Source organism: Rhinopithecus roxellana, chromosome 19 (assembly GCF_007565055.1).
Source record: "Rhinopithecus roxellana isolate Shanxi Qingling chromosome 19, ASM756505v1, whole genome shotgun sequence".
Lineage (NCBI taxonomy): Eukaryota > Metazoa > Chordata > Mammalia > Primates > Cercopithecidae > Rhinopithecus > Rhinopithecus roxellana.
The window spans coordinates 41330927-41358756 of record NC_044567.1 but is presented as its reverse complement, the minus strand read 5'-3'; the positions used below and the strand labels follow the sequence as shown (position 1 = coordinate 41358756).

General features: G+C 42.6%; 1 protein-coding gene across 2 annotated transcripts; it reads right to left on the bottom strand.

Moving 5' to 3' along the window:
• Positions 1-590: 590 nt before the first annotated feature.
• SLFN5 (schlafen family member 5) lies at positions 591-27144 on the bottom strand. Of its 2 annotated transcripts, none has more exons than XM_010379547.2 (5): positions 27021-27144; positions 10916-11967; positions 9523-9648; positions 5690-6410; positions 591-5508 (listed from the first exon to the last, which is right to left on the bottom strand). In XM_010379547.2, the coding sequence occupies exons 2-5, from the start codon at positions 11925-11927 to the stop codon at positions 4698-4700; spliced, it is 2670 nt and encodes an 889-aa protein (XP_010377849.2). In that variant the 5' UTR covers positions 11928-11967; positions 27021-27144; the 3' UTR covers positions 591-4697. The 2 variants fall into 2 exon arrangements, with proteins under 2 accessions (XP_010377849.2, XP_030778916.1); XM_030923056.1 differs by having other exon boundaries at positions 26930-27043.
• Positions 27145-27830: the final 686 nt, after the last annotated feature.

Sequence of the window (27830 nt, the reverse complement as noted above, 5' to 3'; positions counted from 1 at the left end):
TCTTCCCTATTATTACTATGAGTTTGTTTTAGTAGAGGGCGATTTCAGCATGTGACCTTCAAGGTCTTTACACAAAGGTGCAAAGTCAATAAAATTAATTCTAGCAACACTGAAAGAGAAAAGGAAGCAACAAATCACTCATAAACTCATCAACTAGAAATCAAGATTAATAATATTCCAGAAAGCTTTAAAAATATATCAGAGAGGCCGGGCGCGGTGGCTCAAGCCTGTAATCCCAGTACTTTGGGAGGCCGAGACAGGCGGATCACGAGGTCAGGAGATCGAGACCATCCTGGCTAACATGGTGAAACCCCGTCTCTACTAAAAAATACAAAAAACGAGCCGGGCGAGGTGGCGGGTGCCTGTGGTCCCAGCAACTCGGGAGGCTGAGGCAGGAAAATGGCGTAAACCCGGGAGGCGGGGCTTGCAGTGAGCTGAGATCCAGCCACTGCACTCCAGCCTGGGCGACAGAGCGAGACTCCGTCTCAAAAAAAAAAAAAAAAAAAAAAAAAAATACATCAGAGAAAATATAAGAACAGATAGATAGAATTATGTTAAATCGAATAATGTGAACATACTATTTTACATACTATTTTGAAATTATTTTTACATTTATTTCATTTGAATGAAAGAAAAAGCAACTAATAAAATTGAAGGAAGAGCTGAACTACAGAATATTTTTATTTAACTCAAGAACTTTTAGTTGCAGGAAGATTTATCTAATATTAAAATGCCTAAATTGCAAAAAGCATAAAATGTTTGGAGCCATTTTTAAAGTTGTTTTGAAATACATATTAGCACTCAAACTTCCCCACTCCCTAACTTTTGTTAATTGCTATAATGGATATCTGTTGTTTTGATGTATCCAACATCCTTTCATCCTACTGATATTCTTTGGGGGAACATCTTTCCACTTTACATCATGTTTTGTGGAAATTTTTCAACCAAGGAACTTGCCCTTTGCGGGCTAAGAGTTGAGTACAGTATGCAAACTAGATAATGCAACTCTCTCACTGTAATTTAACCTTCTTAAATCAAGTAAAGAAAATGACTGTGGCCGAGTCACCCCTGCCACGTAGGTCCTTGTAACTTCCCAGGCACCTCTCCCCTCTAAGGCCTATTTGGTCAGCTTGTCCTTTTATTCTATCAGGTCTTCCCTAATGATTCCAATAAATTATTTTTGTTTGTTTTTTTAAATGATCCAAACCCTGGTTTTATGGATTGAAAACAGAAGAATCTATCTGATATGTTTGTAACATTCTTTTCTGTAATTATAATTCCTACATATCTTAATTATATACATGTGAATGGATTTAAACTTAACTTTGGCCCAATTGCAATAATCTTTTATTTTCACATATTGCTTGCTTATCTAGATTTCCTTACTAAGTAACTTTTCTTCAAGAATGATTCATAGGTCCTATATTTCTAGAACTATTTTATGTTCAAAAATACACATGTGTTGCCTTTGTACTAGAATAATATTTTGACTAGGTTTAATATTTTTAGGTCAAAATTTATTTCCCTAGGAACTATACACATGTTGTTTCACTGCCTTCTTAGATGCTTCTGGTCAAGATAGAGGAACAGGGACCATATTTATCCTCCCTCCTGAAACAATTGCAAAATCAGACAAAATATATGAAACAACAGTTCTCAAGATATTGGAAATCAGTCAGTGAAGGATACTGATCCCTGATCCCTGTCCTAATGCAGCATGTGGGAAACAGATGAGGTCACCTCTGTAACTGCCCCAGCTTACTGTCTGTAGAGAGTTTCTAGGCTGTAGTTCAGAGAGGGAGAACTTGGGTACAGTGGGACAGGCTTTCAACTCTTGTGTTATTGAATTTACGAACTTCTCAAGTTCTTCTATGGTGTGAGACATCAATGGGGAGGTTTTGTTTGTTTTTTGAGACAGAGTCTCACTTTGTAGCCCAGGCTGGATTACAATGGTGCGATCTTGGCTCACTGTAACCTCTGCTTCCTTGGTTCAAGCAATTCTCTTGCCTCAGTCTTCCGAGTAGCTGGTATTACAGGGGTGCACCACCACACCCAGCTAATTTTTGCCTTTTTAGTAGAGACAGGATTTCACCATGTTGGCCAGGCTGGTCTTGAACTCCTGATCTCAGGTTATCCACCTGCCTTGGCCTCCCAAAGTGCTGGGATTACAGGCGTGATCCACTGCGCCCAACCTGTGGTGAGTTGTCTTCTATACCCTGAGTTATAATCCTTTCAGGATGGGTTCTTCATCTGGCTCATGCCATGTTTCTTTGCTACATTTTCCCCATTGTCTTTCTGCCTAATGATCAGATCACTTATCTTTCTAATGCTTAATCAGGGCAGCTGGGTAGAGTCTTTCTTTTTACCTTAAGATAGTATAGAAGGGCTCTCTTTGGCAACTTTCTTAGATGAAGTAGACTTGTTTGGCTTCTTCTCCAGTGTGTAGCTGGAGGCTTGGGTGGTGTCTTCCATCTACTTTTCTGTAGCCTGATCTGATCTGGTGTGAGATGAGGGCCTCGCTGTTAACCTGGTTTCTACTCTTTATTGTTGCCTAGGAAATTCCATTAAATCCACTGAATTCCATGAAGGAGGCAAAGCATCCAGGAATAAGACACAGCTCCCTTCACTGCAGTCATGTGAAATCCTGGAAAACTCCTCCTGTATCCATGAAGACTGCTTGGGGACAATCAGGAGTTTTTGTGCTCAAGGGTTTCCCTGACGTTTCCCTGAGCTGCCTGCTCAATACGTCTGCCACCACGCTTCAAATTGCCATATTAACAGGAATTCTGGTTTTCTTTTCTTTATGTGACATCTATTCATGACTACACTGGGCAGGTGAGATAGTAGCTATGCCTTTATATAAAACTTTTAAATTCTATTTTTTATTTTATTTATTTATTTTTTAGAGACAGGGTTTTGTTCTGTCACCCAGACTGGAGTGCACTGGTATGATCACAGCTCACTGTAACCCCAGGCTCCTGGGCTCAAATAATCCTTCCTCAGCCTTCTGAGAAGCTAGGACTCCAGGTGCACACTATCATTCCCAGCTAATTTTATTTGTTTGTTTGTTTGTTTGTTTTTGTAGAGACAGAGTCTTGCTATGTTGCTCAAGCTGGTCTTGAACTCCTGGGCTCAAACAGTCCTCCCACTTCAGCCTCCTAAAGTCCTGGGATTACAAGCATGAACCACCATGCCCAACCTATTCCAGTTTTTAAATGTTCGTACATATCTATTAGATGTCTATAGTGTAAGGTTGAACTCCATTCTTTGCTTCTCTGTTGCTGGTAAAATTTTGGCTATATTTTCACTAATTTTGCACATTCGTTTACATATTAGTAGAGGAACAGTCTGTGATCTGGATTTATTCAGACCTTTATTCAGAATTACCAACTGTTTTATTAGTCATTTTATCTTAAATGTGTCTCTACTTACTAGTGATTTGCAGTATATTCCAAGTTAGTTGTAAAAACATTTCACAATAGACTAATTTCATGCTTTCCTGTGAAACTGTCTTAAATTTAAAAAGTAAAGTTTTTAATATTGTAAGTAGCTGCCAGAAATAAACCAATGCTAGCTTCAAGTTCCTACTTCTTACAATGAGAATTTTAAATTTCTTTCCTCTTGGGAAATAGCAGGGCCTTGCCGTTTTTAATAGTGAATCAACTCTGAATTTTTTAGTTTCTGTCTCTCAGAAAAGATGGATTTGTTTGGCTTTAAATATTGAGAGAGTTTCTAGAGACCCACGGGAAATGAGAAATACGCACTTTTTTTAGCAATGACTTTTGAAAGACTAGCTAAAATCCTGAAGACTCAGCAGAAGAAAGATATTAAACTGACTTTGTTGTTTTGTTGATTATTAAATTAAATGGAAAAACAAAATGCAAACTTTGAGTCCAATACATTCATCCCCCTAGGCCCTCTGTAATCTTCAAATCAATCAGTAAAACACATCGTGTCTCCCTGGGGGACTGTGGCAGTCTTACCTTCATGTAGTAACCTAAGATACTCCATAAGAAAAAAAAATTAGAGCTAAGGAACAGATTCCAAATAACCAAAAGGCACACAAAAAGCGTTTTAAAATATACTGATCAAAAACACTAATGCCGTTAAAAGAAAAAGCAGAAAATAATAAAGTAATATAATGTGGTCTTGCAAAAAACAGCCTGTGATCTTACATTTCAAAACATGTCTCTCCTGTTCCTGGCACATACAAGGCCAGATGAGCTACCCGCTCCATCCTTCACATTCTCCCTGCATATCCCATTCAAACTTTTCTGCACACGGCCATGTTAAAAAGTAATGAAAATATCTGAGTCTGCCTGGCACACTCAGAGATTCTCATGACAAGTTCTTCCCTCACTGAGCACTTCCCTGACCACCCAAAATAACCACCCCCTCCCTCCATCTACCTACACACACACACACACACACACACACACACCCCTCTGAGTCTCACGGTCCTCTAATTACTGATATCCCTTATTACTATGGGAAATTCCTTGTCTATCTATGTACTTGTCAGTGGTATGTCTCTGCCCTAAAGGAGAAATCTTACATCGATTTGCCCTCAATCCCCAGCACCTAGAAAAGTATGTGACTTAATAAGTGAGTGTGTGCCTACATGTTTGGATCAAATGGTTTCACAGTTAATTAGAGATGAGAATCACTTAATTGTTTCTTAGGCTTGAGTTTTCCTGTCACACAGAAGCCTTCAGAATATACAGATGTCTTTTTGCCCTAGAAGCCAAACAGAGCAGAAGATTGTAGACCCCAGCTTGTTGGGTTACTCCTGGATTGATTCCAAATACGATATTTCTTTCCAGGCCAGAAAATCGACAGACACTGTCCAACACAATGTGATTGGTCAGAACATCCAATGCGTCACCGACCTGTAGTAACAGATCACATTCCTCATTGAGCTGAGACATTTTTCTCTTCCTCATTGCTGTTAGAAGCCTGTCTTTACATTTTTCCACTTCACTTGCTTTGGTGAAAAGCACAGCAATATCCCTCGGAGCATAACCATTCTGCAAGAGGAAACGGCATTTATCCGCTACATAGACCAGTATCTCCTCCAAGTTCAAGTCTTCAATAATCTCTAAGTTGCCTGGGACACCTTGAGCCCATTTAGGTTCATAGCGCATCACCAGGGACCCAGGGGGGAGGTTAGGTGGAGGATTTTGTCTGGCTTCCTGCATTATTTGTTGTAGGTAATTGGCTATTGGATCTGCACTGCGGACCACTCTGGTGATCTCTTCTCTTGGATACTGGTCTGAGGGAGGTGGGAGGCCACTGCAACTCAAGTGATTGGTCTGAAAGTAGTCCAGAAAGATCCAGAGAACTCCTGGGCCATCTCTTGCTGTCTGAGTGATGAATTTTGCTTTCCCATACCAGTCTCCATCTTCAGTGCGGAAATTCTGAGCGTCATCAATGACAATGTGCTGGACGTGTTCAAAGTTGTTTTTCATGAAGGTTTTCCGGGTCACTGGCTGGCAGATGTTTTTCTTGCTGAAACAGTAAGAAACACAGTCAGGTTTTTCCCCAATGAAACAAACAAAGCCAATTCTACTCTTAAACTCCTCTGGGCATGGTAAATACAATATGAATTTTAGCAAGTAAACTGAAAGCCACACCAGCCACAGTCACTCAAGAAAAGAAAGTGGACAGTGAACACAGACAGGCAGCATACCTCATCAACTTCTTCAGGGGGTAATTTTCACAGATGTAGAGAATGTTAGTCGGTTCACAGTGAAACACATTCTTGATCTTCTCCATGATCTTAAGAGCCAAGATGGTCTTCCCTGATCCAAGTAAGCCATGAACAAACAACTCTCTGGTCTTGCGAAGATTCTTTGAAAGCAACTCATACTGTTTATTTGTCAGTAGGTTCAAAACCTCAGAGCCCAGCTCTTCACTTAAGAAGGATTTGAACCCAAGCAAGACTATCACGAGGGACTGTAACAGGGCTTCCATGTGCTGGGGGGTCATGAAGTTATAGGATTCAGGGTAAATTTGTAAATATGAACCGTAAATGCGCTGTGCTTTTCTATCAGAATTCAGCACACAGACCAAGGGGGTAATGCATAACCTCCCAGTGTAGCCGCCTTTGTTTACCAGCTTCTGCTTCAAAGAATAAGCAACTAACATAGAATAGCCCTTGCACCCTGCATCCCACTTGCTGAAGATGGTGTAGAGAATAGGGGTGTTGTTCTGGGAAATTAGAAGAGCATCACAGATGACTCCCTGCTTCTCTTGCAGACCTAAGTCCACAGCCCAGCTTTGAGAAAAAATCAATATTCCTTGAGAGAAAGGGCGCATTTCTGTATTTATTAAGTCTCTGAGTCCTTTATGTTGTGAGAAGAGTTCCTTGTAGAGGCTTTCTGGAGTATACACCACTCTGTCTGAAAATACTAGACAGGGAAAGAATGGGAAGAAATTAGAAAAGCCTCAGACAGGCTAGTAATCATCATTATACGTAGAAGGTTCAGTCAACACTGGCACTCTACCATGTATCTACAATAGGTTATACATTAGTAATAAAAAGATAAACAATTCTCGTTTTGATGGAGCACTAATTAGTTGGTATAAACAGACAATAATAATTATGGTACAAAGTGGTCAATACAACCAGAGGGAAGGACAGAAAGTATTATGTGAATACCAAGGAAAGGTACAATTTAGGAAAGAAGAAAATATGAAAGTCTTTATGAAGAAGGAAACCACCTGAGCTGATTCTTTTCTCTCTTTTTTCTTTTCCTTTTTTTTTTTTTTTTTTTTTTTTTGAGATGGAGTCTTACTCTGTCACATAGGCCAGAGTACAGTGGCATGATCTCAGCTCACTGCAACCTCTGTCTCCTGAGTTCAAGTGATTCTCCTGCCTCAGCCTCTGGAGTAGCTGGGACCAAAGGTGTGTGCCACCACGCCCGGTTAATTTTTCTATTTTTTGTAGAGATGGGGTTTCACCATGTTGGCCAGGCTGGTCTCAAACTCCTGGGCTCAGGTGGTCTGCCCGCCTGGGCCTCCCGAAGTGCTGGGATTACAGGCGTGAGCCACCACACCCAGCTCTGAGCTGATTATTAAAGGATGACTTTGAGTTAGTGAGTTGAAGAGGAGAATAGAGAGATGGTCAAAAGAGGGCACATGAGTCACACTCAGGGACAAGAAACAGCAAGGAAGCCGGGCGCAGTGGCTCATGCCTGTGATCCCAGCACTCTGGGAGGCCGAGGCAGCTGGATCACTTAAGCCCAGAAGTTCAAGACCAGCCTGGCCAACATGGTGAAACCCCATCTCTAGAAAAAATACAAAAATTAGCCAGGCATGGTGGTGCGTGCCTGTAATCCCAGCTGCTCGGGGGGCTGAGGCACGAGAATCGCTTGAACCCAGGAGGCAGAGGTTGCGGTGAGCTGAGGTCACACCACTGCACTCCAGCCTGCACAACAGAGTGAGACCTTGTCTCAAAAAAAAAAAAAAAAAAAAAAAAAAAGCAAGGTCCATTCAGGTCACTCACTCCAAGCAATACAATATGGAAGATTCTGTCCTGGCTTTGTGACAAAGCAGTTTGTGTTGCTGACATCCGAAGTGTGAAGCAAAGAGGTGGAAATGAGGATGGGGAGGAAGGCATTAGAGTGCCATCTTAACACCTGGCAAGATTACGTACTGTATGGTTTCATTTACGGATGCCAGATGTTAGGGATTTGGGGAGTGTTTGACTAAAAAGGGACAGCATGGAGACTCTTTTTTGGCGGGGGGGAGGGACGCGGTCTTGCTCTGTCACCTAAACTGGGGTACAATGGTATGATCATGGCTCACTGCAGCCTCTACTTCCTGAGCTCAGGTGATTCTCCCACCTCAGTTTTCCAGGTAGCTGGGACTACAAGTGCACGCCACCACATCCAGCTAATTTTTGTATTTCTTTGTAGAGACAGAGTTTCACCATGTTGCCTAGGCTGGTCGTAAACTCCTGGGCTCAAGTGATCCTCCCACCTCCGTCTCCTAAAGTGCCGGGATTACAGGTGTGAGCCACCTCACCTGGCCATCTTCCTTTTTCTTTCTGGTAGGATAAAATGATTCTAAGCTTCTTCCAGAAGAGAAATGCCATGATAATATCATGTTGGTGAAAGTGTATTTGGATATATGTTTTGGATTACAATCTGGTGATATCCATCTAAATTTACAAGCAATTATACTATTTGGAATTTTTTTTTCTTTTCTTTTCTTTTTTTTTTTTTTTTTTTTTGAGACAGAGTCTCGCTCTGTCACCCAGGCTGGAGTGCAGTGGCGCAATCTTGGCTCACTGCAACCTCCGCCTACCGAGTTCAAGAGATTCTCTTTCCTCAACCTCCTGAGGAGCTGGGACCACAGGCGCATACCACCACGCCCAGCTAATTTTTTGTATTTTTAGTACAGAAGGGGTTTCACCGTGTTAGCCAGGATGGTCTTGATCTCCTGACCTTGTGATCCACCTGCCTCAGCCTCCCAAAGTGCTGGGATTACAGGCCTGAGCCACTGCGCCCGGCCACCACTTGGAATTTATCCTTAAAGAATATCTCAGGTATATTATGGTAAAATGTATACTGTAGCAATGTTTAAAAATGAAGAAATTAAACATCATATAAAAGTCCATCAAAAACATGACTGGGCTGGGCACTGTGGCGCATACCTATAATCCCAGCACTTTGGGAGGCTGAGGTGGGTATGTTACCTGACGTCAGAAGTTTAAGACCAGCCTGGCCAACATGGTGAAACCCCGTCTCTACTAAAAATGAAAAAAAAAAAAATAGCTGGGTGTGGTGGCATGCACCTCTAATTCCAGCTACCTGGGAGGCTGACGCAGAAGAACCGCTTGAACCCGGGAGGTGGAGGTTGCAGTGAGTCAAGGTTTCACCATTGCACTCCAGCCTGGGCAACAAGAATGAAACTTTATCTCAAAAAAAAAAAAAAGACTGGTGGCTGGGCGTGGTGGCTCATGCCTGTAATCCCAGCACTTTGGGAAGCTCAGGTGGAAGGATTGATTGAGTCCAGGAGTTTGAAACCAACCTGGGCAACACAGGGAGACTCCATCTCTAACAAAGTTAAAAATTAGCCGGGCATAGTAGAGTGCTGCTACTTTGTAGAGACGGGGTCTTGCTATGTTGCCCAGGCTGGTCTCAAACTCCTGGACTTAAGCAATTCCACACCTCACCCTCCCAAAGTGCTGGGATTATAGGTATGAACCACTGTGCCCAGTCTTTTCACTTTCTTTAAGGTGTATTTTGAGAAACAGCTCTTAATTTTAATGTAGTAAAATTTATCAATCTTTTTGTTTAAGTTTGATCCTTTTGTGTCTGGTTTAGGAAATCCTTTCCTACCCCAATGATATAATTATTCATATATATTTTCTACTAACAGTTTTAAAGGTTTGGCTTTCATATTTAAGTCCTTAAACCTCTGGAATTGATTCTGTATATAATATAAAGTAGGAGTCAATTTTTTATATGAATGAACAATCAACATATTCCAAAGCAACCAGAGATGGCCAATTACCTGGAAAGTAGCGTTTCTGCTGCTCTTTCAGACATTCCAAATTCTTATGAATGCACACGGTCTTGCTACGGGGTGTGGCAGATGACAAACTCAACGCAAGGACCATCTCAGGACACCTGGAAAGATCTTAAGAAGCAAGAACCAAGGATTCAATATGCAAAAAGGCAGATCCCAACTTACAGCTGAACTGTGCTGCAAGGTCTTTCACCTAGTCTTACAACTCAAGCCACGGCCCATAGATACTTGCCTTTACATCTCAGGTCAGCTCAGGAAAGCCTACTGAGGTTTTTGAAGACAAAAACCTAGCATGAAGCAACACTTTTTGATTTTATTATGTCAAAACGAAACTATATTTCTATTATTTGTTTATTTATATTTCGAGACAGTCTCACTCTGTTGCCCAGGCTGGAGTGCAGTGGCATGCTCTCAGCTCACTGCAACCTCCATCTCTCAGGTTCAAGCGATCCGCCTGAGTAGCTAGGATTACAGGCGTGTGTCACCACATCCAGCTAATTTTTTGTATTTTTGGCAGAGACGGAGTTTCACCATGTTGCCCAGGCTGGTCTTGAACTCCTGACCTCAGGTGATCTGACCCCCTCGGACTCCCAAAGTGCTGGGATTATAGGCATGAGCAACCATACCCGGCCTGTTTTTATATTTTCAGAATGCTATTTTTTAAAGAAAAATGATGAGAAGATGCAAAGGCCAATGGATATAGATATCCGAGCAGATTCTGAAGTGGACTTTGTTTTTTCTGGACTTTTGAAGAAGTTACTATTGGTTTTCTCTTGTCTAATTTTATCTCAGGCTTTCCTTTTCCAGAGTAGATGCATGTCACCAGCCATCCTCTGGCTTATCACGTACTGGCTCCCCAAAGGAAAAAATGGGAAAACAGAGCGAAAGCCATAATTTGGTCATGTTTTGGTCCAAAAAAGGGAAGTGGGCAGTGAGAAAGGGCAAATATTTAAGAAGGCAAAGTCAGAGGAAAGTGGCAGTAAATTAAAGGGGACACATCTGTACATGTGAAAAAAAGAAATTTCCTGAATAATTAAATGCAAGCTCATAATAGAAAAATAAGAGAAGAGGCTTGAATATGTACATGAGAAAGGATGTGAAAATTGAAATAACTAGGTCAAACAGTCCCCTGCACCAGTTTTTAATGGGGATACTAGCCAGGGCATCTATTGAATGAAGACTAATTAAGATGGCAGAAAAAAGAAGGGCAATAATCCACTAACTGCATCTACAGGGATTGATAAGTCAGACAATTGCAACTCAGAGAGTAAATCTCTTTCCCCAGATTCCAAGGAATACCATGTCTCTCTTTCCTCGCTGATCTGCCCTGCCTTGCTGCCAGCAAACATTACAACCATTTTGGATATTGCTCCCTAACCTGGGTCGGCTTCCATCATCCAAGCAGTCCATTCTCTTGTGGGCAATTGTCTCACACGGTTGTCCTTCACCTGCCAGGAACTAGGTGCTTTGGCAAACACCGCACAGCAGAATTGCTCCACCTTGATTGCACAGACATATCCACGAAGGGCCCCCTTATCATGCACTTCAAGGAAGTTAAGGACATACTGTATCTCAGGCCTCTGTGTGCAGAAATGATGGACAGGTAGCTTCTTAATACAGCCATCAATAGAAGCCCTCAGGCTAGTAAGGTCTATTTTCTCTTTTTCACATCCGATCACTTGACAAGTCCCATCGTGCACACCAAAAAATACATATCCTCCTTCAGTATTTGCAAACGCAGAAACACACTTCGGAAGTCTGTCTTTAACACAGTGTGACACATCTGTTGAAAACATTACAAATTCAACATGTTTGGACTCAGGAAAGTTGAGTTTTTCCAGATACTGAAGCCGCTTTCTATCAAATAAAGCAGCAGCTAAGGCCTTTGTGTTACCTTCATATTGTACACTACTCTGAGCTGCCTGTGGACTTAATGAATTGGAAACACTAATATTCATAAGAGTCTGAGTCCTCCATTTGAGGAATGCCAGAGCTTCCTGAGAATCCATGATATCAGTGGATGTTCTCTGTCTGTGGTACAAATTGGAGCATAAGGTAGCAAGTGGCACACCAGCCTCTGTGTTCCATGATTTCACAAAAATCAAAAAGTGGTTTTCTTGCTGCATCTCATCTAAATGGCTTCTGAAAATTGGAGGCACATCCAATCCTACTCCATGACTTTCATAATTGTAGCCTTTGTTCTCAATCTCAGCCTTGATTATGCCTCCACCAGAATTCAGCAGAGCACATACTGCTTGCAGGATGATTTCATTCTGTTTCTCCCGCAGGCGAGGGTCCATCTCCTGCCTCCGCTGAGTCCCAAGGATGACTTTTCCTGCATCTATAACACACTCCGGAAAGTTTGTATTTGAATCAATCCTAAGACCCATCTTCTCAGCACTTGGCCTATTCCTATTCTGAAATGTTCTCCTGAAAAACAGAAAGATAGAACCATTAGAACAGGACAAGAATAGGAGAGGCAGGAAAATCAACAGATTAAGGCCATCCTGCTGAGGTTGTTCCATTCATTTATTCGTGATATGATTTGACTGTGTTCCCACCCAAATGTCATCTTGAATTGTAGCTCCCATAATTCCCATGTGTTGTAGGAGGAACCCCGTGGGAGATAATTGAACCATGGTGGGCAGTTCCCCCATTTTGTTCTCGTGGTAGTGAATAAGTCTCATGAGATCTGATGGTTTCATAAAGGGTTTCCCCTTTCACTTGGCTTTCATTTCTTTCTTGCCTGCCTCCACGTGGCTTTCACCTTCCGTCGTGATTGTCAGGCCTCCCCAGCCATGTGGAACTGTGAGTTCATTAAAGCTCTTTTTCTTTATAAATTAGTCTCAGGTATGTCTTTAACAGCAGTGTGAAAATGGATGAATACAATTCCCACATAGCTGGAGGTCAGATTTATACATTAATTAAACTTGTAAGGCGAGTTGAGGAACTGAGTCTGCTGGAAGCACACCGCCCCCACAGAAATGACCAACAGGTTATCTTTATGCTGTGTATTTAGTAACTTTCTGCCAAGTTCTCAAAGTGGCAGAGTCTCACAGGTCAGCTGCAGAAAACAGAAAATTTTACGTTGATATTTGTGGACTGGAACTGGGAAGCAATGAGAAAGCTTTTGTGATCAGAAGTATCTCTGGGGTGTGCTAATATTTATTGTTTTTCTTGATGCTTTGTCTTTCTCCTCTCCCTGAGACCTTGGCAATTTTCAGATTATTTTATAGCCTAATATCAGGAGGGGACACATCTGATTGAGTTAGCAATCTGTCTTGTTGCTATGGAACAGATACATAGCAATGATGTTAGCTTCCCCTAATCCAAACGGTTTCCATCTTGTCAAAAAAAAAAATCATATATATACATCCTAGCTGTGTTTCTGTGAGCAGGGGCATTTTCAGTGAGAAGGGGCATAGGCAAGACTGAGCCCAACATCTCAGCACCTGGAGGATGCAGTTATTCAGCTTGCTCCAGAGTAACTCTACAAGACATCAAGCACTGCTGCCAAAACAAAAAAAAAAGTGTTTACTCCAGTGAGAACAAAGGATCTGAGATCCAGTAGATAATAAGTCATGAGTACACAATGTAAACATTGGCAAAAGAGCTCAAGTTTTTGTTGGGGTGTTACCAGGAAAAGCCACCTGCCCCAGCTGCCAAGAATTGCCACTGGAATGGCAGGTCCTTGGTGAAATTCACTGTATCCAAGACCTAGTCTTAGACATTTCAGGACCACAAAATTAATCTTTTTAGAACCCCAAAGTTCCCTTCTGAGGGAAGGTGATTTCGTACCCCAAACTCAAAATAGAAATAGCTGAGCCACAGTGATTACTTGATTACTGTTCAGTGGGAAATGTAAGTATCGGGGAGCTCAGGCGTTTATTTCGAAGCGTCTCATTCCTTCCTGTAGATGCAGAGCAGTGGTCCCCAGGATCAGTTTCATGGAAGACAATTTTTTCATGGACGGGGGTTGGGGGTTGGTGAGGGGATGGTTTCAGGATGGCACTGTTCTACCTCAGATCATCAGGCATTAGATTCTCATAAGGAGCATGCAGCCTAGACCCCTCACATGCACAGTTCACAATAGGGTTCATACTCCTATGAGAACCTAATGCCACCGCTGATATGACAGGAGGCAAAGCTCAGGCGATAATGCTCACTCACACTCACCTCCTGCTGTTCAGCCCGGTTCCTAACAGGACACAGACAGGTACTGGTCCACGGCCCGGGGGTTGGGGACCACTGGTGTAAAGTATGTGAAGCCAGATTTCAGAAGGTTGCTTGATAAGCATAAAATCAGATCAAAAGAGGCTTTTTATGACCTGATTGACCTCAGTATCCACAATTTCATGCAGCTGTGCCACAAGGCAATCAGTAAAAGGAAGGTGGCATCTTGTAACAGTAAATCGCTTGGACTGTGGAATGAGGAAAACCTGAGTTCAAACTCCCAGTATTTGCCAGCTTTATGTCTTTGGGAAAATTGTTTTAACCTATTTTCATATACTCTGAAACAGGTTTAAAGGAACCAACATGGTAGTGTTTTGTGAGATTAAAACAGAAAAAAAAGCAGATATCCTGGAGAGATGAACAAGAATTTTCAAAGCATTGCTGTTCAAAATAGCAAAAAATTGGAAATAAATGTTGATAAAGTCATTCTCAGTATGGAAAATGACATTCGCTTTCACTATAACAGGCCCTATTTTGTTTTGTTTTTTTGAGATGGAGTCTAGCTCTTGTTGTCTGGGCTGGAGTGCAGTGGCGTGATCTTGGCTCACTGCAAACTCCGCTTCCTGGGTTCAAGCGATTCTCCTGCCTCAGCCTCCCGAGGATCTGGGACTACAGGTGCCTGCCACCATGCTCGGCTAATTTTTGTATTTTTAGCAGAGATGGGTTTCACCATGTTTACCAGGCTGCTCTTGAACTCCTAACCTCCAGTGATCCGCCTGCCTTGGCCTCCCAAAGTGCTGGGATTACAGGTGTGAGCCACTGCGCCTGGCCTATATGCACTATTTTGAATGAACTCTATGAATACAGTGTCGTAAAAAATACACAAACCACAGAACACATCTATTATGATTCCATTTATATGAAGTTCAAAAACAGGTAAAACTAAATAGTATATTATTTAGGGAGACATATATAGGTAGTAATATCATAAAGAAAAGTAAGGAAATAATAGATATGACATTCAAAATAGTGGCTACCTCTGGTTGGGGAGGAAGAGGATGGAATTAGGGAGACAGAAATAGGGGAGAAATATACAGGAAGCTTCTTAGCTTCTAGAAATGTATTTCTTAATTGGCGTGAATACATGTGTGTTCATTTTAATATTATTTTTATGCAATAAAGTTATATTCTCTGTTGTACATGTGGTATACTTTACAATAAAATTATCCCAAAATGAAATGAGTTTTCGTTTTTTCCCCAGGCATTGTTATACAAGTACAAACTTACTGCTCAGGCAGACAATGGTCCCCTGCAGGACTCCATCCATTGTTCCATGTATGCCTTTTCATCTCTAGTTAAAGCCCTGGGGCTCTACCTCCTAACTCTGAGAGACACACAGATTAGATCAGATTCTGCTAAAACACCCACGCGTACGCACACGTGCGCAGGCATACACACACACACACACCCCATAGAAGTCGTTTTCTAAAAGCAGATTCAGTGTTTTCTACATTGTTTTTATTCCAACTGACATATTTCCCAGCAGTAAATGTAATATGTGCTCAATGTGTCCAAAAAAAACAACAAAAAAAACCCAAAGGCAGAACTGAAGAAAAATAACACTTATAAATTCACCATTTAAAGATTTAGCATTTCTAATGCATTTCCTTCAGCACTTGCCTCTAAATATTTTTGTGTTGTTGGTTTGCAGAGCGATTAAAAATAAGATTTGTCTTTTTTTTAACATAATTAATCCTTTTTCTAATTAGAAGAATAACAGGAGATTCCAACATAAGAATCCCAAGAAAGATGTCTGTACCTCCTTCACCCCTCATAGACTATTGAAAACAACAGTGAGTGTTTTAAAATCCAGAAATTTATTTATCTATTTTTATTTTTTTGAGACAGAGCCTTGCTCTATTGCCCAGGCTGGAGTGCAGTGGCTCGATTTCGGCTCACTGCAGCCTCTGCCTCCTGGGTTCAAGTGATTCTCCTTCCTCAGCCTTTCGAGTAGCTGGGACTACAGGCGCAAGCCACCATGCCCAGCTAATTTTTGTATTATTAGTAGAGATAGGGTTTTGCCATGTTAGCCAGGCTGTCTCGAACTCCTGATTTCAGGTGATCCACCTGCTTCAGCTTCCCAAATAGCTGGGATTACAGGCATGAGCCACCACGCCCGGCCGAAATCCAGAACTTTAAACCTCGATATATATGCAGAAGGAATGCCAAGTGCAGTGAAAACTGGAGCAGGAAAGTTGATGACACCAAAATAGAATGCCTGCAGTGACGGATGCTAGGCATTGCTGGCAAAATTTGAAGTTCTCTGAAGTAGGAAGAAAACCAGTGACTCATGCATGATTACAGAACCCTCTGTCATAAGAGTTGGCACCGTGAACTGAGATTTCAGATTTCACACTATCTGGACAGTGTCCTTGCCCTGCCCCCTGCATTTCTTCCCACAAAAAACTGGATGCAGGAAACAAGAGATTCAACAAGGAAAGGAAGTTTAAAAATTCCCTGGCTGTGAAACCCCATCTCTACCAAAAAATACAAAAAACTAGCCGGGCGAGGTGGTGGGCGCCTGTAATCCCAGTTACTCGGGAGGCTGAGGCAGGAGAATGGCGTAAACCCAGGAGGCGGAGTTTGCAATGAGCTGAGATCCGGCCATTGCACTCCAGCCCAGGTGACAGAGTGAGACTCCGTCTCAAAAAAAAAAAAAAAAAAAAAAAAAAAAAAAAAAAAAAAAAAAAAAAAAAAAAAAATTCCCTGGCTGTTTGTGAAGGGAGGTCCGGGAATGACAGCTGTACAGCAGGCCTACAGATCACCAGGCAAAACTGCACAATAGAGCAGCAGCAGGCTTCGGTGGACAGCGCCTAAGACCATGCAATTGACAGATCACTTAATCAGTCAGTAAACTGAAAGGGTGGAGAGTAGGGGATGAATTGGTCATAGGCACTTAGGAAGATAGGCAAATACAAAAGTAGTATAGTAAATAAAAGATAACCATAAAGCATTATCTGGCACAGTTGTAAATAAAGTCCTAGTCATGATAATATAAGCTCTGAATATTGTTCTGATAAAAAATGATGATATAAGATATAGTTGTATTGGCAGGATGTGGAGAAGGAAGGCATAGGATAAGAAGTGTTGGCCAGGTGCAGTGGCTCATGCTTGTAATCCCAGTACTTTGGGAAGACAAAATGGGTGGATCACCTGAGGTTAGGAGTTCGAGACCAGTATGGCCAACATGGTGACATCCCATCTCTATTAAAAACACAAAAATTAGCCAGGTATGGTGGCATGCGGCTGTAGTACCAGCTACTCAGAAGGCTGAGGCATGAGAATCACTTGAGCCCAGGAGCTGGAGACTGCAGTGAGCTGAGATCATGCCACTGCACTCCAGCCTGGGTGACAGAGTGAGACTCCATCTCAAAAAAAAAAAAAAAAAAAGTGTTAACTATACTCAGGCCAGACACAGTGGCTCACACCTGTAATTCCCCCATTTTGGGAGGCCAAGGTGGGAGGATTGCTTGAGGCCAGGAGCCTGGGCAACATAATGAGATAATGGGTCCCCATCTCTTCAAAAACCAAAACACCAAGCATGGTGGTATGCACCTGTAGTCCTACCTACTTGGGAAGCTGAGGTGGGAGGATCTCCTGAGCCCAATGGATTGAGGCTGCAGTGAGCGAAGATCATACCACTGCACACCAGCCTGGGTGATAGAGTGAGACCCTGTCTCCAAAGATTAGAGAGAGAGAGAAAGAGAGAGAGAGAGAGAGAGAGAGAGAAATATACAGTCATCTTCCAGAAACAAACAATATCTTCTGTGGTCTGAATGTTTGTAACTCCCTAAAGTTCATTGTTCAAATCCTAACCCCAAAGGTGATGGTATTAGGAGGTGGGGCCATTGGAAGCTGATTAGGTCACGAGGATGTACCCTCATAAGTGAGATTAGTGCCTTATGAAAGAGGTCCAAGGGAGCATATATGCCCCCTCTACCATTCAAGGACCCAGTGAGAAGGCACCATCTCCGAGGGCCCTCTCCAGATACTGAATCTCTCAGCACCTTGGACTTCCCAGCCGCCAGAACTGTGAGCAGTAAATTTTTGTAGTTTATAAGCCACCCAGTCCATGGTATTTTGTTACAGCAGCCCAAATGGACTAAGACAATATCTAAAATAAGAGGGGGTAGGAGGGAGAACGGAGAAAATAAGCATGCTGTTTAGAAATACAGAAACAAATGCCAGAAGAAAAAGCCAGAGACACAAGAGGTTCCTGGCAAGCAGGAGAAGTGGGAGAGGGCGAGGCCGTTCCTTACTGTGTCTGAGGAACTGTGATTTTCCAAACTCCATTCATGAGACTCCCACTTCCAGTCAGAATAGAGTACTAGGGACTAGGCTCCTCTCCTGTCTGAAACAACTAAAATAGTTTTGAAGCAAATTTGATGAACACTAGAAAAAAAATCAAGATCTAAGATGTTCCACAAACCTTAAGTGCAAGAAATGTGAAAAAAAAAAAAAATACGGAGGAACATCATAATTAAGTTGTTCAAAACCAGTGATACAGAAAAAAATCTTCAAAGCATCCAGAGGAAAAAGGCACACTATATAAAGGGAAACAAAAGGTGACATTAGAATTTTTCCAGTATTGTGTTGTTGACAGGTGACACATAACCTGAAAATAGCCTCAGCTTTCCTTTTGGTTTTTGTTTTTTTAGAGACAGGGTTTCACTCTGTCACCCCGGCTAGAGTGCAGTCATGGCTCAATGCAGCCTTGAACTCCTAGGCTCAAGCTATCCTCCTGCCTTAGCCTCCCAAGTAGCTAGGACTACAGGAATGTGCCACAATTCACAGCTAATTTTTTAAATTTTTTGTACAGATAGGGTCTTACAATGTTGCCTAGGCTGGTCTCAAACTCATGACCTCAAGCGAATCTCCTGTCTCAGCCTCTTAAAGTGCTGGGATTACAGTTATAAGCCACCATGCCCCACTGCTCAGCTGTCTTTTTAATTTTCCCACGGATGTTGATTTAAGACAGTGACCAATTTGTCTATATCATAATGAGTAATTTCATGTAGAAATTTAGCTAATATCCATTTTAAATAATTTGGTGCCAGCAAGTGGCCATTTTGAGAGCACCAAAGATTATCAGAGTAAAGATTCAACCAGATTTTTTCATGGGCGGATCACCTGAGGGCAGGAGTTTGAGACCAGCCTGGCCAACATGGTGAAACCCTGTTTCTACTAAAAATACACTACAAAATTAGCAGGGTGTGGTGGTGTGTGCCTGTAATCCCAGCTACTCGGGAGGCTGAGGCAGGAGAATCACTTGAACCTGGGAGGTGGAGGTTGCAGTGAGCCGAGATCATGCCCAACTGCACTCCAGTGTGGGTGACAGAGTGAGACTCTGTCTCAAAAAAGAAAAAGAAAAAAAAAAAGGAATGTCTGTGCTGCATGAGAAACCATGAGGTCAGGCGAGGAGCGAGCCTAGAGCTAGTTTGGCAGAAGCATCATCAAGTTTTCCAGTGACAGCTAATGACCTAAAACAAGAGAAATAAGCCTTTTAAACCGCTCAAGAGTGAGGCTACAGTAAATAATGGGGTTTTAATGGTTTCCATGAAGTTAAAGGCCCAAGGGCTTGTCTAGATCGCTCTTGCACAAATAGAAAAAAATGGCTGTCTACAGTTGGGGTGCTTTGGGAAGGAGGCTGTTGAAGAACTGATATCAGGTTCCTGGAGGTCTTTATGTTTGGACTTTCAAAGGAGAAAATCCCTCACTGAAGACAGTCAATCCGTAAAGAGGTGCTCCAATTTCAGAAAACTTTGGCACCTATTGTCTTCAATATCCAGTTAAACCTAGAAATCCTTTCATCTGTCATTTTGTGAGAGATTTACAATAACTTTGGATAATCTTTAGTCTATCAGGAGAGAATATTTATCCCTCCTTAGACAAGTTTACCTCAAATAATGAATTGTGTTTTGGTAAAATTGTAACTTAGCCTTAAAAATTTTATGTCCCTTTTCTACTAAAGCTGAGAGCAAGTAAATGGAATCCTTTTAACAGGCTTCCTTGTTCTCTGAACAAAGTAGGAGATCATTTTTATATTGTATCAGAACTGAATCACAAGGGAAAACTTGTATCTTTTAACTCTTGATTGAGCATTTGGACAAAAACAGGGGCTTCAGTGAATCTCTGGAGCATGACTGTCCAGTTATATCATTGTCCTTCCCAAGGCAAAGGCAGGAAAGTATTGACTGTCTTTGTCTAAAGGTGCACTGAAAAAGGCAGAGAAAACTTCTACTACAGTAAAGCAAGTGACTTCTAGGTAGAATTGATGACAGATGGTGTGTGAGTTAGGCACTACTAGGAAAAAAGGAATGACAATTTTGTTGACGGTTCTGAAGTCTTAAATCAGTATCTCCATCTACTTGGTTTCTTTGCTGGCAGGACAGGAGTGTTACTAGGGGATATAAGAGGACCTTTGCATATAAGGCCTTCAACTGTAGGTTCGAGTCCTTCCTTTGCTTCTCACTTCAATGGATATTGGGGAAGTTTGAGTAATCATTTTGACAGAATCTGTCTGAATTTAGTAAGTTCTGCTTATTATTTTGCTGCTCCAATTATTTGTCCTATGTGAGTGGAATTTTTAGCCCCTTACACTGTCAGGTTTGGTGTCAAGATATTTATTTGGAGCAGGCATCAAATATAATAGAGAAAGCAAAGGTGTATTCAGAGCAGGTGCAACTTGATTATGAATAGAGAAGTCTCTGAAACATCAGCACATATTACAGTTCCATTTGCAAATTAAGTCTCTATTAAATTTGGCATGGTATCAAAAAGCAGGAAGGAATGTTTTTCAGTCAAGGACTAAGGGCTACAGTTGAGGGCTGGGAGATGGAATAAATATGTGGCTTATATGTAGGTTATTTGAAATACCTACCACCTGTGTGGTATGTTTACTCAGAGGAAGAGATTGAGCAAAAGGGACGGGGTTTAATGTAGAAAGAGTAGCACCATGTTTACCAGAAATCCAGAAATTGATGAGTTTGACCACCTGTATTTATAGTTAAATCATCTTGAGTGTTTAGGGAAAGGCAGACTATTGGGTAGTTTCTCCTTCTTCTGAGCACCCTCGTTGATCTGAACTGATGGATTTTTATTTGTCTTGATTCTGTTTACAATATCTATAAGTGTCCTTGTCAATAGGTGGTTGATTGGGAAGTGAGCCACAAGTTTATTTCGAGTCCTGTCTCATTTTAGTTCTAAAGCTCTTTCAAAATGCTCTGCCAGGTGTTACAATTCAGAAAAAGGGGTTGTTTTCCATTCTAATTTCTGTTTTAGAATTAAGTCTCCAATTTCATGATTAACTCCACTGACAAAATGAGATGAAAGGGCTGCTTTTTACCACCTTCTTTAACTGATGTGTTGGAAGGTATTTCGTAGTCTATCCTGAAAAGGTCCAATGGTTTTATTTTTTTGTTTGCATGGTCCAGTGGATTTTTATTAGAAATGTTTTGGGTATGGCTTTTAGGAGACTTTGCCTTACTTTTTGGATCCTTTTCCTTAAACCCTCAGATTTACTGTGGAAAGAGGGATACTGTGGGTCCCTTTCTGAGTCTGTCCAATTAGCTTTTGCCCTCCAGGATTTAGCACCTTAGCTTCTGACCAACATGTGTACACGTTGATAGAGGTTAGGTAACCCTACGTCATATGTACCTAGAAGAATTGTAAATTCTTTTATGAATTTTTGCTGGTCTTGTCTGGGTTTAGGGAAACCTTTAAGTATGACTTTTAATTCAGCTTGGATCCAAGGTTTAAATTCTACAGATGCCCGCATACCTGGCTTAAAGAGAGGGATGGATATTCAGAGGCAACTGGAATTTTGGAGTTTTATGAGAGTTATTGGGCAAAGGGAGGGGGTCTGAAAAAGGGGAAGAGAAGTGAGCAGTTGACTGAAGTACAGGAGAGAGATTATTGAAAGTAATGGCAAAAATCGCAATTACTCTTGCACCAACCTAATAGAAGGATAAGGGGGAAGAGAGAGAGCTGGATACAGGGAGGCACCTGGAAGACAAGAAAAAGAAGCATTTACTAGGGAAATTAGTCTAGCTCTTTGTTGCTTAAGTTTGTCAAATTTCCCATTGGCTTTGGGCAAAGAATCTTTCAATGAAGAAATTTTTTATCAGAATTTCATTTGGAGGCCTCTGCCTACCAACAAAAAACTGCAGCCCCATTGATCCTGAGAAATCTTACTCCTACTTTTCTAAGGTGCATGTCAAATGAACAATTTTGTTCAAATCAAATGTTCCCCAAAGTAGCCAGTAAAGGCCCAAATCATCCTTGGAGTCATGCCATTAGGAAGGTAGGAAAGTAGGTGCATGAGTTAGTATTGTACAAAGAAGAAGCAGTTTCTCCTAGATGAGGAGGGTATGCAGACTTAGAAGATCCCATGAGAGCTGTTGGCCATCAGTAGGAGTATAATTCTTGTGCATTTTGCGTCTCAGGTCCCCAACCTTACAGTTGGCCACCTCCTAACACAGACCAAACAATCTTTGCCCCCGAGTAGGCAGAAAACCAGAGAGAGCACTCCCTGTGGACCAAAGTGAAGCTCTCAGGACAAAAACGCAAGACGGAAGGAGAACCTGAGCTGGTTTTATTGGTGACTCCATAATAAAATTTGTTCACATGGACATGGGTTCAGGGAGAACCACAAACTCACTGGACTGTGAAGTGAGCTTGAACAGGCTTATAGGACCTATGCCTGTGTCCGACCCTGTCATTTTCCTTCTTCAGACAAACCACTTTTAAACAGCACAACACAAACACACACAAAAGAGAGCCAAAAAAGGTGAAAGAGAATGGCCTGATTCCACCTAGGGTGCCAAATAAATGGGAACCAATAACAAAACCCAGGTATCAAATGAGAATAAGTAGCTGAGGAACTCAACCCAAAGAGACATTCAGAGCCAGTGCTGACTTATCACATCAGTGCAAACTCAACAAGCCACTCGCTGCAAGGTGCAAGATGCCTCTGTAGCAGCCATCCTGTTTGAAAATGGGAGTCCACACAGTGGGCAGTGCAGATGGTATCTTGGTGGAACCTCCAAAGAAACTAAAGACATTAATGAAGTCTGCCTGGATGAGAACAAGCAGAGGCTGTTTATTCAGAGCTCACTATAACGAGGGAGTCAGTCGCCAGCATCACTCACATTCGTCAGAGCCTCAAAGACAGGCAGGAGACAGAAAGACTGATAGTGACAAAAAGGGAATGCTCAGGTATGGTATGATTCAAGGGTGTTGTCATAGGGAAGCTGGAAGCAGGCTAACCAGAAATGAACATCCTGTATGATTAGTTTGGGGAACATATTTGGCTTTCTCTGACTGGTCCTAAGTTGGAATCTGGAGTAAAAATTAAGGAAGCTGTCAGTTATTGACCAGGTCCTGACCACTACCAGTCAACTGCTGCAGAAGCTGTGGTTTGGCTTCCCAGGCTGGTTACTGCAGCAGTTGTGGGTCAGAGTTCTATTTTTGTATATGTCCTGGCCAGAGTTTATATATATATTTAGCCTCTCAACTATAAAATTTCTAGAGAAAAATATAAGAGAAAATATGTTTGCCTTGGGTTAGGCAAACAATTCTTAGAGATGACATTAGATGAACAAAAGAATTTTTTTTTCTTTTTTCTTTTTTTTTTTTGAGATGGAGTCTCCCTCTGCTGCCCAGGCTGGAGTGCAGTGGCGCTATTTCGGTCACTGGAACCTCCGCCTCTTGGGTTCAAGCGATTCTCCTGCCTCAGCCTCTCGAGTAGCTGGGATTATAGGTACCCGCCACCACGCCTGGGTAAATTTTGTAATTTTAGTAGAGATGGCATTTCACCATGTTGACTGGGCTGGTCTCAAACTCCTGACCTCAAGTGATCTCCCCGCCTCAGCCTCCCAGTGCTGGGTTCATAGGCATGAGCCACTGCACCCGCCCTAGATGCACAATAAATTTTTTCTAAATGATATATTGGACTTTAAGAACTTCTCTTTCTGAAAGACACTATTAAGAGAATGAAAATATAAGCCCCAGTCCGTCAGAGGAGGGGACAATAGGAGGAGCGAGAGCATCAGGATGGTGCTAATGGATGCTGGGCTTAATATCTAGATGATGGGATGCTCTCTGCAGCAAATCACCATGGCAACACATTTACCTATGTAACAAACCTGCATGTCCGGCACAAGTACCCCTGAACTTAAAATAAAAGTTTAAGAAAATATAAGCCCCTGACTGGAAGAAGATATTTGCAAATTACATAACTGATAAAGAACTTGTACGTAGATTACATATAGAACACTCAAAAAGTAATGATAAAAAAATCCGAATTTAAAAATGAATAAAAGACTTGAATAGACAATTTACCAAAGAAGATATACGGATACAAATAAGCACATTGAATTACGCTCAACATCATTAGTCATTAGGGAAATGCCTATTAAAACTTCAGTTTTACACATCTATTCATCTATTAGAATGGCTAAAATGACTAATCATACTAGTTGTTGGTGAAGATGTAAAGGAATGGGCATCCTCATAAACTCCTGGTAGGGATATAAAGGGGTATGACCATTTTGGAAAATAATTTGGTAGTTTCTTAAGAAGTTCTGCATGCACTTACCATATGACCCAGCCATTCCACACCAAAGTGTTTACCCAAGAGGAAAAAAAATAGGCATATGTCCATACAAAGACTTGTACATGAATGTTCATAACATTTTTATTTGTGAAAGCTATAAACTGGAAACAATCCGAATGCCCATCAGCAGATGAATGAAGAAGCCAATAATGATTATCCATATAATTGAAGACCACTCAACCATAATAAAAAGGAAAGAACTATTGGTACCCACAACGACATAGATGGATCTGAAAACAATGATGCTGAGTGACAGAAGCCAGACATAAAAGAGTGTATATCATATGATTCAATTTGGAGTAGTCCTCCCTTATCTTTGGTTTGGCTTTCCATGCTTTAGTTACCAAAATAAGCTCTGGTCCAAAAATATTAAATTAAAAATTCCAGAAATAAATGATTCATAAGTTTCAAGTTTCATTCTGAGTAGCCTAATGAAATCTCAGGCCATCCACTCCCTCTCACCCTGGGACGTGAATCATTCCTTTGTCTGGTGTACTCACCCTGTATATGCTACTAGCCCTTAGTCACTTGGTAGCCTTCTTACTTATCAGATCGACTCTAATACTGCTTGTATTCAAATAACTCTTATTTTATTTAATGGCCTCAAATCTCCAGAGTAGTGATGCTGGGAATTCAGACATGCCAAAGAAAAGCCTTTCTTTAAGTGCTTTCTTTAAGCGAAACAGTGAAAGTATAGGAAAAAAACATAGTAGATACATGGTTTGGTGCTACCCATGGTTTCAGGCCTCAACGTAGGGTCTTGGGACATATCCCATAGTTAAAGTGGGACTGCTGTAAACACCTGTGAATTTTTACAATCAGGCCAGGAGTCAATCGCAGCATTTTCCTCTCCTTCCTTTTACATGGAAATAATAAAACTGCTTATTTTCTTAAACAAAAGAGTTTAAGTCTTGTGACATTTTTATGGTGGGGGGGGGTTCAAGCAATTCTCCTGCTTCTGGCTCCGAGTAGCTGGAATTACAGGCATGTGCCATCACACCCAGTTAATTTTGTTATTTTTTGTAGAGATGGGGTTTCACCCTGTTGGCCAGGCTGGTCTCGAACTCCTGACCTCAAGTGAACTGCCCACCTCACGTGATACGCCCACCTTGGCCTCCCAAAGTGCTGGGATTACAGGCATAAGCCACTGTGCCCCACCTCTTGTGACATTTAAATGAAAGTTTCTGACACAGGATGTTATCACACTGAATTGCTTGTCTGTTATCCTGCCACAGGAACTCTCACCTCCCATCATACAGACAGATTAGGAATCGGTTTCTTTTTCCCCTACAAAGGCAGGCACAGACTCCGCCCCCTTCTCACAGGGCAAGACCAAACTCAAGCCACTGCTCTCACCTCCTAGAGGCTTGGCTCTAAACCACCGCCCTCCCATCTGCTATTGGTAGGGGAAGCGGAGAAACTATTGAAAAGTTCCCCCCATCCTCCCTCAAGCATCCCCTCCTGCCTGCATTAGTGCCAAAGGATCCCCTTCTGGTACAACCGAGACCCTCGAGATTTCAGCACCCCAACATTTTTAGTGACGAAACCATGAAAATTCTGATGAGGCCCTTGCTTGTTTGCACATGTTAGCTACCCGCTTTTTGCCCAATATTCCTTTTTCTAGCAATATAATTATAAACTGCCAATGCACCATTTCTTTGTCAAGCAGGGGAATATTGCTTCAGAGTCATAAAAAATTTAGCAGAAGGAATGAATGCCTTTAAGGGCATTGCGACTAGCTGCTGACGCCAGGAAGTCCGGTGGTTCAAGGTGTAATCTGAGACTAAGAAATAGACTTTCCCCCTAGGTTTCCTGAAAGTCCCCCTCCCTTCCTTCCTAGTTGCATAAAAACTCCCCGCTACTTATTTTTGTTAGGGTGGATTTGAGAGATCTTGCCCTCTTGCCTTCTCGCTTTGGCCAAATGGAATAAATCTTCCTCTGTCTCCAAGCACCTGTGTGTCAGTGTTTGGCATCAACAGCACATCTGGTCCTGAGCCTGAGCCTGAATTTGGGCTTCTACAACTCTGGCTCCCGGGACACATGCAAGAGGGAAACGGAATCACACCTTAGTCTCAGCCACTGCGGACAGAACCCACTGGGGCTCTAGTTAGTCACTGTATGGGGGATACAGGGCTTCGTGGGCTGCCCTAGTAGCCTGCCCCTGTTGTTACAGTTTCAAGACTGACGTTCCAAGCCAGGAGCTTATAGGCAAGCCTCTGGAACAAAGCCTCTTGTAATAGACTGGACATTGGCCCTATTTGTCCCCAGGCCACAACCCATTTATCTTCATCCTCGGGAGGACCTCCTTCGTGCTCCTGAACCGTGGGGAAATGTTGCCAGGCGTGGTTTGGCAAGATTTAGGCTGTGCTGGGTCGGCGCCTCTCCCTCCTCCCCAGCTCGCCCCGCGTTCCGAGCCTCCCCAGCTCCCAAGTCCTCCGCCGCTAGCTGTCGTTGGAGGTGCTCCTGAGTCAACAAACTAAATCTCCCCAGCGGGAAAGACGCTCTCCGGCAGCGCCCAGACCTGGGGAGCTGCAGTCGCCGCACCTTGCCTTCACCACAGCCCCATAGGAGAACCCGCGCAGGCTGGAGGAGGTTTGGGGAAGGCCTGGGCAAAGAAGCGCGGGGGATTCATTACCCGCCGGGGTTCTCCTCTGCAGCGCGTCTCCCTCCAGGAGCAGGAAACGGAGCCTCCCAAGTCCAAAGCAGAGAAGTTGATCCCGCGGGGTCCCGGGCTTATATCAGCTGAGCTACGTGACACCTCCCAGGGCGGGGCATCGTGCAGGAGACAGACAGAGGGACAGCCCAATAGCATCATTACGTGGAGCGGGAAGCCCACTCCTGAAAAGACAACAGCCTTGGTAAAGGAGGGGAAGCGCTTTGTTGCCTCTCTGTGTTTTCTATTTTATTTTATTTTATTTTATTTTTAGATTTTCAGTTCTTATTTCACCCAGAGAAGGAGACCTGGGTATCTACCCCCACCTCCTTCAGAACCTCCCCGGCCCCCCTCGGAGTCTTCCTGGGACGCCACAAGCTGGGAGAGCGCTCCGCAGGTTCCTCCGCCAGCGCCTCCAGATCTTTTGATTTCTACTCGAATTACACAGTCAGCTGCTCCAGCTCTGTGCTGGAAGGAGGGCAAGGGGTATGGCGAGACTCGTTGGTAGATGGGGCACTGGGAGGAAGGGAAAGCAGAAAATTAAGCCTCTGTTTTCGCCTCCCTCCTTCCCCCACTAATTCCAGAATGTTGCTTCCTCCTCCTTACTTTTGCTGGCGCCAAGGGCTCCGACCAGCACCTGCCAGGCGTAGGTGTGGCCACGGGGGCGAAACCTGGCAGGCTCTGGAAAGAGCGTTTTGTTGACAGGAAAGAGAAACTGTTCCTTGTATTCATCACCTACCGCAGACTTCATCACGCCCGAGTCTTAGACGGGGCTGTCAGATTTCAGTGTGT

Coding starts and splice junctions, on each gene's coding strand:
- SLFN5 (XM_010379547.2), bottom strand. CDS start 11,927: ATGGGTCTTAGGATTGATTCAAATACAAACTTTCCGGAGTGTGTTATA. Junction 6,411..9,522: donor GCAGAAACGCTACTTTCCAG/GTAATTGGCCAT, acceptor TTCCCTGTCTAG/TATTTTCAGACAGAGTGGTG. Junction 5,509..5,689: donor CCCCTGAAGAAGTTGATGAG/GTATGCTGCCTG, acceptor TTACTGTTTCAG/CAAGAAAAACATCTGCCAGC.